The 13,038-nt window shown below is 34.7% G+C and overlaps 1 protein-coding gene across 2 annotated transcripts; it reads right to left on the bottom strand.

The window, feature by feature from the left end:
* Window positions 1-1,513: 1,513 nt before the first annotated feature.
* LOC103707586 (ATP-dependent Clp protease proteolytic subunit 6, chloroplastic) lies at window positions 1,514-13,038 on the bottom strand. 2 transcript variants are annotated; one of them, XM_026804844.2, is made up of 9 exons: window positions 12,863-13,038; window positions 12,732-12,775; window positions 9,346-9,415; window positions 5,316-5,541; window positions 5,084-5,149; window positions 2,845-2,985; window positions 2,655-2,708; window positions 1,989-2,081; window positions 1,514-1,863 (listed from the first exon to the last, which is right to left on the bottom strand). In XM_026804844.2, exons 1-9 carry the CDS (start codon window positions 12,943-12,945, stop codon window positions 1,816-1,818), a joined length of 825 nt encoding a protein of 274 aa, XP_026660645.2. In that variant the 5' UTR covers window positions 12,946-13,038; the 3' UTR covers window positions 1,514-1,815. The 2 variants fall into 2 exon arrangements, with proteins under 2 accessions (XP_026660645.2, XP_008790347.2); XM_008792125.4 differs by having other exon boundaries at window positions 5,316-5,520; window positions 12,863-13,037.

Here is a 13,038-nt window from a genome sequence, read left to right as displayed (position 1 = left end):
TTACTTAGGCAAAAAAATTAATATTTGATGGAAGGGCATGATCATACTTATATTAAAGGTTTAAAGTACATACATGCTTTCTCATCCGGTCCATAATCATTTCTTGTAATCAACATAGAAAGGTACGTGTGCAACACTTTTTCTCATGCCTATAACCGTGATGTGAATCGGTCTGGGCCTTCGAATTTGTTCTCACCAATTTGCCCAAAGGATCCTTAATAGCTACGAAAATGTAGCTCTCTTGTCCAGCAACTCCTGCACATTCTCATATGAATTTTGGCCCCATCATCTGGCTTTCTTAAAATTAACTTTGATGGTAGCATGAAAAGGAATGGATCGGATCAGTGAAGGATGCTGGTTTTGTGATAAGAAATTATGGTTCCACCTTTGCAGCTGCAGGTGGATGTCAGCTTTTTGACACTAGCGTACCTCTCGTAGGGTTGTAAGCTGTTTAGGAGTATCAAATATAATAATGGAAGGAGACTCCAAAACTACCATTCTCATGGATTTGGGATTGGACAAACTAGAAAGACAATGCCATCGTTTATAGAGACTTATCTCTTCGTTAACTATTTTTGAAGCAAAACATATTTATAAAGAGGCGAATAGCATAACAGATTAGATAGCTTCGCATGTTACTAATCATTCGGGTGCAGGAATCATCTTCCAACATTCTCTACCTGGTAGGTGCAATTTTGGTAGCAGACTCCTGTGGTTGTACATATTCTAAGGCTAGATAATCATTGACCTCTTTATGGGCAGAAAGAGAGAGATTTATTAAAAAAATATATATACATGAAAAAACAGGATAAACCAAATATATGAATATGGGTTTCAAAAAAAGAAAAAATTGTGAAGATATGGGTGAAAAAAATAATATTTTTTTAACAAGTACTAGGGGCAAGACAAGATGGACCACAACCTAGAAATTTTAAATCATACTAGACAAAGATAGATAACCAAAACTATGCAAATACTGTTAATATATATATATTTTAATTTACTATATGCTATATTCGACCTATTGGATAAACAATTATTTTATCTAGGTTTTAAATCATAATAAACAAAGATAGATAGCCAAAACTATGCAACATATATTTGGGAAACTTTGCTCTTGAGCATGAAAATGCTGTTAATATGTTTTTTTTTAATTTACTATATGCTATATGTGAATATTGGATGACCAATTCTTTTAAGTATTTTTATACAGTCACACACCCTCAGAGCTACCTATAAAATGGGGAATATATACCATCTTACAATATCATGAATAGAGGTAGAGACAAATTTGATTAAGAAAGGATAAGCATAGCTACGTGGTGATCATATTAAAGAGCTGCTTAATTGTCACTAAGCTTTTCTAAAACAGATATTATAAAACATGATTTCTATAAAATATATTTTATGAAAAAAAGAAAGGGGATTATTTTTCATAAAATTTATTTTTTTTCAAATTTTATGACTTACCAATTTTGGCAAAAAAAAATTATGTAAAACAACCCAACAACAATTTTTGTAAAACTTATTTATTTTTAACTTTTTATTGTGTTAATAAAACTTGTCATCTAGTCTCTGGGAGTGCCCGAGAGCTAAAATTTTAACAATCACCTGAGAATGATTATACATGAGATCATTAAATTACAGACTGCTTCTGCTTGCTGAGTAAAGGCTTTGAATTTCTAAGCTCAGAAGTCCACTGGAGACAAAGGAGACAGCCAAACCACCAAACCTGCAAATTTTAGGGCAAGTCCACCACTTAAAGTGTGGAATGCCTGATCGATGAACTCTGACAGGATACCGTCTGTTTTCTAACTAATATTCTGTTTCCAACAGCCCATCAATAAGTCCAAATTCTAAGGCCTGAATGGAAAGCAAACAAGAATGTGAGAGCACTTCAACAACATGATGACATTAGTCAAAGGATTGTTATAAGTTATAACATATCTGTAGCTCGACATTCTCAAAGAATGCAAGTACTGAAATACCTCCGAAGAAGAGAAGAAGCGATCCCTTTCAGTATATTGCTGCACCGTCTCCAAAGGTTGACCAGTAAAAGCAGCATACATTTTGTCAATTTTCTGCATATGTTGTTCCATATGTTTAGATCACAAAGAATTTATCAGAAATGTAAAGAGGCGTTACAGGGGTTTTCCTTTGTTTTTCTAATTTCCAATTTTTCAATGCTCAATATACAAACTAATCTCAGGATCATGATTCAGATGAAAAATTTGGCATGGTTAAGTCCATGTAGCACACTGCACAAAAAGTCCAATGGAATGCCCTTAGCTCAGCTGGTAGGCACCCCTCCCAGGAGTGGTCCGTGGTGTTTGAACATAAGTGGTGGTGTCTCCACCATGTCTCTCAAAGAAAGAAATCCATTGAAACACGACCAGAGTAACTTGATTACAATTAACTCTAGACACAGTGTCCTCAATACAAGAAACTTTGGTAAAAGTGCATATGACATGCCTACTGACTTTACTCATTTTTCCAATTATTCAATTAGCTAGGCTTTTCGCTACTTTTATGCATAATCAGACTTCGATTTAGATGAGGGAGGAAAACAGATAGCCATCCAACATAAAATAACATGAGATTCCACTCAGGCGCAATTAGAACTTGCTTCTAAGAAACCCATAAGAGAAACTCACATGACGAGATTGAACAGCCTCTTGCACTTGCCGCCTAACATCCTCCACATGACCCTGAGATAAGATGGCACGGACAAGAGAATAAGAATAAATCCCCTAAAGGTCAGCAGCAAGAATGACATGTTAACACTTACTAAAATCAATTCTTTCAATATGATGCAATGAACTACAGGATGATATTAATGCATACCCCACATCCACTTTGTGGTTGATGTATCATTATGCGAGCATTTGGCATCGCATAGCGCATTCCCTTTTCACCCCCAGCAAGAAGAAGTGCTCCTTGGCTTGCAGCCACCCCAAAGCATACGGTTCCCACCTTAGGCTTTATCTGGTTATTCAGTGAGACAGAGATCCATCATTTAGTTTCTAACAGTTAGTGAACATTAATACTCTTAAAATTGAAGTTAAACAACTATGAAGAATATGAGCAGATAAACAACTATCTTGTGAATAGTAAAGTCCCCAAGATTAAACTGGATCCCTGCATGCCTAGATTTGTGCTACATCTGATCATTAAAGAACAACAAATGATACTATGTGCTACCTTGTAAAGTCGAGCAAAAAAGGGACAAATGTTATTGGAAATAATGCAACTATTTTGTTTTTTTTTTTTTTTTGAAAAAATGCAACTATTAAATTGATAGTGTTTCACAAAGAAAAAAGGGGGAGGGAAGGAACATATAATATGTACCCAAAATTATAAAACATTAGAAGATCCTCCAGTAAATGACTTTCCTAGATACTCATGCTGATATTCTACTGCCAAGTAATTTTAAAAGCTTCGGCACTGTATATGTTGGAGCACATTAGAAGAAAATGCTGTGAATATTATCCATTGATGCAGTAGTGAGATGAAATTATGGGAAGGTTATCTTTGTAGTTGAAGTCAGCAAGCAACAGTATCTCACTTCAAAGACTGACAAAACTTACCTTCAGAAAATTGATAGAGAACGAAAACAAGAATGTGTTATTTGTGGTATCTATCTAAAATATAGTTGGCATTGCACATAATTATAACCATCAAGCACTGGCACAAGTATTTCGGGTCAGCTTCAACACTGTATTAATCAACATTTTATTATTTTATAAAGCAATAATAATCGCTCATATCTAATAAATTTATACGGAACCATGTTCTTTCCCTATTAACAACTAGCCATCTCTACTATGTTTTAGATATTACATTTTTGTAGTTTGTATTACATACTAAAATGTTAGTATGCCTATATAATGTATGCTGCCATATATATGTGCATGTATTATGAAATGTGTGCAATATTTATCCTTCCATATGTGTAAGAAAAACTATTCTATGTATTTCATAGTTATTCGTATGTAGCATGCCTGTGTTTGTTTTATATAGAACAGGAGCTATGATTGACTCATCCTATTGATCTTCATTATATACTATGACCCTTTTTCCTAAGACTTGCAACTCAACACGGTGGTAGTGGGGGAAAGGGCCAAATGACAAAGGAAGCTACAATTCCTTCTCTCTTTTTACCACCTTAATTTTCCTTAGTTACGAAGCATGGAATGATGAACAATTGGGGACTGAGTCATGCTTGGGTCATATCAAAAATCTGGATGCAATGCCAAATTGGTTTCATGTCAAAAATCTGGATCTAGTTCAGCCCAGTTAGCTCATGGAATCAAGTTGGGCTTGGGTCAAAAACTCAAAATTGAAATTTGCAAGCTAGACCTTCCCTTTTTCTCCTAAGTGATGCTAGTCAACTCTAGTCTTTTGAATTTTAAGTACTCTGCTTCAGTGTCTTAAATAGTAGATGTGGGTGGTAGCAAAGATATGATTATTCTATGACTCACATGACATCTTGAATCCAAACAATCTAAACAAAACCCTAGGTACACAGGATAGTGAGCTTCATGAATATCCAAAAATTGATATATTTGACTATCATTTGGATGGAAATTTTGGTTGCTATTGGCATCACATCAAACCCAGAGCATATAAGCATGACAGAAAATATATTATATTGTCTATATGCCCCACATCGACCCATATAGACAATAATAGCAACAGTACAAAATTTGTCGAGTGCCAACTTGACTTGTGCTGCAGCCTAAAGCACTTAATATTTTGACAGTAAACTTCATGATTGTCATGGGAAACACAAACAAAAGTATAGAATTTAGAACAAGGTTCGCGGTACGGTACAAAATTATTTTGGCATATCGAGTATCAGTACGCCACCCGTACCAAGTACCAGTACAATATGGTATGCTCCGTACCACCCGATTCGGATTGATACAGCATACCATGATTCAAAACTTTATTGATAAATTCATACATGCAAAAGAGGCAGAGAGAGAGAGGGATAGGATATCCAGCTTTACACTAAAGATCTGGAGCATGGTCAATCATGCAAAAAATGATACCAAAAAATTGACAAAATTCAAGTTATTACCCATGACATACAGTCGTAAATTGCTAAGACAGAATAAGTGCTTCCACCGGGGCAGTTTAGGTAGACCTGTAAAAAAGGTGCATCTCCAAGTTAACCTCAGAAATTGAGAGAGGTGAGCAAAAAGGAATATAAGTCTGGTGTCGGTTAAAAGAGTCTGCTCAAAAATTTATATCAGTTAGTCCAACAAGAAAAGATGGAAAAAGGGTAGAAGAGGTATTGAAATATTCCTCACCAGAATATCGGCATCCTCATCAATAGAAGCTAGTGTTAAAAGCTGTGATATAACACGTTGTGCCACTTGTGAGCTAATAGGTTGTCCTATGAAGATAATACGGTTGCGGAACAATACAGATGAAAGATCCAAGGGTCCTCCTGGAGTCATGACAGCAGGCATTATAGGTGGGTTCCCCTTTTTTGCTTCTATAGCTGCATCATATCTGTATGCATAACAAAACTTCCTGACGAGAGAGAAATCCAAACAAATAATACAAATTCTAGTATGAGAACCTTGTTTCAGAAATTCATTTGGAACATTGCAGTTTTTCCGAATGGCACTATCATAGCTAGTAGACAATTCAAACAGCTGATGCCAGTTATTAATACGATGCTCTTCTTCACCTTGTTTCAGAAAGAGGCATAGTTTCATCCAAGAGACAAAGTCTCAGCTGTTTCAGATGAAAGAGACCAAACAAATATATTTGCCCAGAAACCTATGAAATAGAAGCTATCAACCCATGCTTAACATACAGAGTCACTTCATTCCACATATAAATATTTCATTCGCCAAAACATGGCCAGGATCACCAAAGGTAAGGAGACCTAGCATCTTTAATATATTGCAAGTTCAGATTGTTGAAGATGCACCACCCAAGACTTGAACCTAGGACTTCCGCTTATTAGGCGATATAACTGCAGCAATGTGCAGTTCACACCAGAATCACCGAATTAAATTAAGATAAGGAAATCTGACAGACCCTTTTTTTTATTGAGCATTCTACAGGATTTCCGGTCTGAACACATGATTCTTACACTTATGTTAGAAGATGTCTTAGATCTTTCCCCATTTGACTTTTCATGCATGTTCTCTATCCATTTTTTCTGGTTAATTTACCTTCTTTTAGCATAATTCATTTTACTTTCTGGTATTGTCCTAGCAATTCAGTTACATGCTGCTCATGTACGACCCAAGACCAACCCAGTGTTTCCGAAGATTAGATAAAGAAATACAAAAAAATTGTAAATTTTAAAATCAAAAAGAGAATTCCTTCAACTCAAGAGATATGACTAAATCATTCGACACAGGGAAAGAACCAAACCAGATATGCAATTCCATGACACAAGTTACCACCTCCACCATCAGAACTTTATAATCCAGGAAGTCCTAAAATAATAAATTACTCAGCCATTGTGAGTGAGATTGCATTGATTCTGGCCTTTTTGGTAGCTAAATCTAGTCTCTGCCAGAGCTGATGGACAGCTTTATCCTTTATGGTAAGTTCATGGCTTTTACTTGATGCAGAAAACTGTCAACAATTAGGCTGTTGGGAAGAATTAACATTGCAGAGGTGCATGGTTTTATTTGTGGCTCAGTCTGGTTTCTAATGAATGTTAAAAGGAAAAGCGATAAAATGCAGGTAGATTGTGCTTAAAGTGATAGAATATTTATACCCCATCTTCATTTTTCTTTACCTCAGTTTCACAACACTGAAATATATACATAATTATCAAACAAGTTACCATTTTTTGTCTGCTTCTTAACAGATCAAGGTAAATGGATTCTACAGATGCAAAGAAATAAGACATAACAACATCAAAATATTTGCCATAATAGTTAAGTAATTTTTGTATCTTCCATGTCCACTTCTTAACAGGTCAGGGTAAATAGATAGATGAGTTAGGATAAGACATAATGACATGCTACAAGACAACGATACATGCATCAAGGAGAAGGTTCTCTGACACAAATACAATAGGACCAAAAAGACAAGCTTGGAAGAGAATTAGAGATTCCCTTGCGATAGATTCTACCCTACCCTAGCAAGTAGGTCTGCAAATTAATTGAGACTCTATAAACATGATGAAAGGAAACAATACTCTTGAAGAGAAAAATGAAGAAAGAAAACTAAGTCATTGCTAACAATACTAATAATGTCATACAGTCCCCTAAACTATCCTTCTCCCATGAAGTAGGGTTCTATGAGTCACCATCTAAATATTATTGGACAAGTGAATTGTACTTGGACCATCTAAGAGCCTTCCAAATATTACCTCACTGGCTCACATACACAAGGAAGTACCCTAAAAGCCCAGTTTTGCTATTTTTTTGAGAGGCATGCATCCTGTTTCCTTCTGTAAGGCCTTGTATCCAAGATTCTGCATAGCTCTCAAGCATACCAATCAATATGCAGATATCTAGCTTCTTTCACAAGGTATCACCCCATGGAGATACCCTGCTATTTTCTTAAGGATTTACAAGGCTTTAGTTTTCAAATAGTCCTTTATTTCTTACAGGATTTATTTTACAATATTCCTTTCAGCCGAAACAAGAAAACAATGTTCTTTCTCTAATAGGATCTACACGAAGACTTACAACATGCCCAACAATAAGAGGAGATTGTTACTAACAGATCTAACGAACCAAACAAGATGAAGAAACTAAAATTCAAATCCAAAGTAATTAGCTTTGACTAGCAAGATATAAAATCATTTACCCAAAAAATTATGTGCTGAATTTAGTGGTTAAAAGTCTTGTATCCATTGATCTGCAGTTGAAGATGATGTTTCACCAATTAAACATCTGAGATAATGTTTTGGATTTTCTTGATCTGAAAAGGCTAGTTTTCCTCAATCATTGAAGTTTGCCCTTCCCAACATCATGCTGACTTCTATGTCTACCAGCATCTGGTTGCTTATTTACTTTGTATTCTATAATCTATAATCCATTGAAATTGAAAACTTTTCGTATTCACTGCCATTTCCAATTTCTATGTATGATTTTCTTTCCCCTCGGATTCTGCTACTGCATGCTTCCCACGTTACCGCAATTAGAGGAGCAGGTATACATGCAACATTATTTTGCCATATAGCAAGGTACAGTAATAGTATATGAACAATTTCTAACTTGACCAAGAAAAGAAAAACCGAGAGCAAACAAAGCTAACAGTGGACTTTAAACTTCCAAACTACTGTTGTAGATTTTCAAGTAACATGAAGTGATTCTCCATATCCAATTCTTTGCAGAGTGCAAAACATTGTGACAAATGACACCCTAATATTCAATGATCATGTGGAAGAACTTTTAAATAAACCTAGCCATCTAACCATTTTTTTTTTCTTAGAGGGATCAAGATAGACTAAGGATTTAAATCCTGTGGGATGGCGGTGTCCCGGTTTCTCCATGGAATGGGATGCCCAACTATCCCATCCCATCCTAATGGTGGTTCTAGTCATGCATCCTGATAGATATCCTCCGTCTCACTCCATTGTTTTTTCATTTCTTTCTTTCTTTCTATTTTTTCTTCTTTCTTTTCTTTCTTCCTTTTTTTTTCTTTTTCTTCTACCTTCCTTTATCTCCTTTCTTTTTTCTTTTTTTTTCTTATTTCTTCCTTTTTTTTCCTTTTTCTACTTTTTTCTCTTTCATTTCTTTCTTATTCCCTTCCTTTCTTTCTGTTTCTTCTCCCTTCTTTTCTTTCTTTCCTTTTTCTTCTTCTTCTTTCCTTTCACTTTTTTTCTTCAAATTTCATTCCTTTCTTTCTTTCCTTTTTCTTCCTCTTCCTGCATGGATGGACCCGGTCCGGTCCCATTTTCTCATAGGAACGAGATGAGACAGCCAGGATGCCACCCGTCCCATTGAGACTTAAAACCTTGGGATAGACAATGCCACCACCTATGGAAGCAAATATTCAGACAATAAAAGCCCCTTTTCTTTTCCAATACCAAATGTTATCATCATCTAGAGCAGCTCACATTTGCAACTAAAACTGCACAGAGAGCATGCCTTTTTATCAATATCATCCCTACAAAGAACTTAATTAAACTTAGGAAACCTAAGAACTCCATCATTGTCAATTTCAAATAACATCCAGATCTGCATCCAATCTGTCCAGTTAATGCACAGATAAGACATCAGTATAATGCATTTAGAGGAAATATATATAACAAGAAGAAAGAGGAGGAGGGGGGGGGGGGGGGGGGGGGAGCGATGTAAATACTAAGAAGGATATACAAATAGAGAAGAATTAAAAACTAATTCTGGGATATACCTCAAAGTGCTATGGTGCTGTGTCTGCTCATTAAGCTTCAGAGATAGACCACGAATTCTACCATGCAGTCCTGGAGATAACTTGGAGTGGTGTTAGAGTATACCTTTTTAAACAGTTTGGGCTGTAAACCTAATATACTGTAACAGATTCTTGGGCTAAAATTATCTTTAAACAAGCACAGAAGCACCACCTATAACACATGAACATGTAGAATGGTAACAAGCAGCAGCACAAAGAATAAGGTTATCAAGCACCCAACATAGTTTCTAGATAAGTTGTGACTCATAAGCACTGTTAGTTAGTCTTTGACCAAAATAAAGGTCAGATGACCTTCAAAAAAAATAGTTGAGTACTGATATGTAAAAGATAAGAATAATCAAACATGAAAAAGGAATTGAGATATAGGTAGGCGTGCATTATTATTTGATCTCCAACTAATGGGATAAGGCTTCATGCCATGCAATAAAAAATTAGAAAGATGCTTGATTTTATAATCTAAGTTGCTAAAATAGTAAATACCTGAAGACTTCTCAGTTCTAAGAGGCAAATAACTGATTCTGTAAGTCAATAAGGGGCTGTTTGGTTGCCTGCTTTCCTAGATGTATGTAATCTAGATGCAGCTGCAGCTAAATGTTGAATTTGCATTTGCAAGTATAAGGCTTGCTTGCATCTAAAAATTGCAACTGCAATTCCTGTGTTTGGTTGTTTACCATGAAGAAAGTGTGATCACACTGCAACTAACATGGTGAGAACTAAGATTACCTCCAGTGATATTATTATATTATACTATAATATTACATAATTATTATAACATTATATTATAATATATCTATATTAATGTGATATAATATAAAATAATGTAATGAAACCTAATGTGATCTAATATAATATATAATACATAATATTATACCATAAGATATAATATAATATAATATAATAGATCATGATATGGTACATTGTGTTAAATGATATAATATAATGTAGTATGATATGAAATAATATTATCTTATCCTATAATATCATATACTAAAAATATTATAACATAATATAATACGATAATATAGTACGATACAATAGAATATTAATTACATAGTTATTATAATAATATATTATAATACAACTATAATATTATTAGATAATGAAATATAATATAATATAATCATATATTATATTATATATTATATACTATAATGAAAATTATAATATAATACCAATGCATATAATTATCATATTATTTAGCATGAATAATTGATTCGTATACCAATACAATATATTAAAATAGTTATTATCATATTATTATAATAAGTATTATAGCTGTATATCTTGATATTATAAATATATCATTATGTATAAATTATATGATATATTAGTTGTGATATTATGATATTAATTATTATTTTATCATAAAGAATTATTATACTAAGAATTATGATAATATTATGATAACTTTTATTGTTATAATTACAGTAATATTATTATCATATGATTATTAGAGGGAAAGGATGTGATGATAGCTTTTAATGTGGCATCTAGAGCCTACATTTGGGGATGCAGCCTTTTATGCTGCATCTCTAGATGCAGCAAAAGAGCCTTAAGGTGCAACTCAGTTGCCTACATCTGACTCGGTTACATGCAATCAAACATCTGCATCTATCCGCCAGCAACCAGAGTGCAGCATTTGAGGCTCAAATGTAGGTAACCAAACGGCCCCTAAGTGCAAAAATGTTATGTGTCAATGGGCACTCATCAAAGAGACTGGGTAATATTTAAGTTATTTTCTTTTTCTAGCAATTGAATTTTAAAACTCCCTGCCTTCCTCATTCTGGAAAGACTTATTTACTCTACTTTACACCAATTTGATATCAAAACAAGTTATAACTTTTATGAAGGATTGCCTATCAGAAGCAAGGGCTGTTGAATTCATGAATACAGTGGTTACACCCACTTCTAGTGCTTCCTTGAGTTGAAGCTCATAAACCTAGGGATAAATTTTCTACAACCAAATATATTTTAAGAGACTTGAATTTTAGTTTTCATTCTTAATTTTTTAGTATATACGTGACTGTAATTTTGTGGAATGCAGATTTGAAAGAAGAGAATGGCTGATTTGAAACTTCTTAAATCTAACTCTTCAGTTTTCAAAGTGATAAGTTTATTTTGTTTCTCAGCAAGGTAAAGTTCTTATATACCTAGGAGCCCAATTCTGTTAATGTCAACAAAAAGTTTTAGTCTAGTTGAAAGTTGGATTCACAAAGCTCGAATTCATTACTAACTTATGATCGTCTTTGAGAATGACTATCGCATCTCATATCCAGGAATCTATGGGGCTTCAAATTTGTATATAAGTGAGAGGAAAAAACATCCCTGCCCCCTTCCTCCCCTATCTTATCATAAAAGGGATAAACTGTTCCATCTTTTACTCTTATCTTTTCAAAAAGTGGAACTCAACGCAGGCTAGAAAGAGTCCTAGATCTGACACTTTGCTCGTTCTTATCTGTATTTCTTTTAATTATAAAAAAAAGCTAAGTAGAACATCTTCAAGAGTCATAGCCTTCTTACCTCTTAACATTGACACTTTTTTTGAGACATTTAGTTTACATATCTTTTATCATAGGTAACTACATCCTTATTGCATCAGAAAGCTCATCCAAAGTAAGTGTTATCAATTCTATAATGCTAGTTTGGTCATAAATAAGAGCAGGAGAGACTGTTCTATCATTCTTCCCTTATTCCAACTCTTCTCTTCTCTCTTGTCTCCTCTTTGTCCATCTCTGCCTCTATTTTAGTCTCTCTCTTTTTTTTTAGTGTATCTGTCTCTATTTTAGTCAGAAGCAGCCACTTGCTATCACTCTTTCATCCATTTATTTTTTTTATAAAAAAAAAGTCCTCTATTCTATAATCAATTTATCATGCTGATATCAAACCAAATGTGGTTGGAAAGAACCTGTTTCTTTATTTCATTTAAGTAGCTTCCTATAACTTCTTTGGTCCCATACCAACAACTTTCCACTTATTCTTTCATCGATTATTAATTCCCAAAACTTTAATGCCAGACTTAGAATTATGAAGTAGGAAGCTCGGCCAAATACTAACAGAATTTTTCTATGACATTCAGATAACAAACTCAAGATCAATTACCGTTCCATTTTCTCCATTTATTTCAAAACACATAATCTGCAAACAACTCACACTGATTGTACGAATCTTATCCGAAAGTAGAACTAAAGACAATATCTTGTCAGAAATTCATAGATTGGCATCAAAAAAGTTAATTTTTGTTGAAATCAATACATTAATAAATTAAGCGACCTAGGTACCGAAATCGATCGTCCATTATATTTTAGTTCCTCTCATACTAGAGATGGAGGGAACAGAGAGGAACTCACCCCGGCGGTCGAGCGAAGCGGAGGGGGCGAATTTGAGCAAATTCCTGAGAGGAAAACAAAATCAAGGAAAGTCGATTTACTAAAACGAACTTGGGAAATCAAAACAAGGGTGAGCGGGATTAGAGAGCTACCTGCAAGAAGACGGCGAAGGGGAGACGGAGGTGAGCGAGGCGGCCACGAAGCCGAAGGGCGCGGAGATGGCCATCGACGCCATTAGAGCCGCCGGCGGAGGAAAAAGACGGGGGAAGGGGAATGGCGAAAACGAGCCGGGCGAACTTCGGAGATTGGGAGGCGACGATATGCCAAA

This window comes from Phoenix dactylifera, chromosome 6 (genome assembly GCF_009389715.1).
Source record: "Phoenix dactylifera cultivar Barhee BC4 chromosome 6, palm_55x_up_171113_PBpolish2nd_filt_p, whole genome shotgun sequence".
NCBI lineage: Eukaryota > Viridiplantae > Streptophyta > Magnoliopsida > Arecales > Arecaceae > Phoenix > Phoenix dactylifera.
Note: the sequence above shows the minus strand (reverse complement) of the source record. Positions and strands in the feature narration are given on the sequence as shown.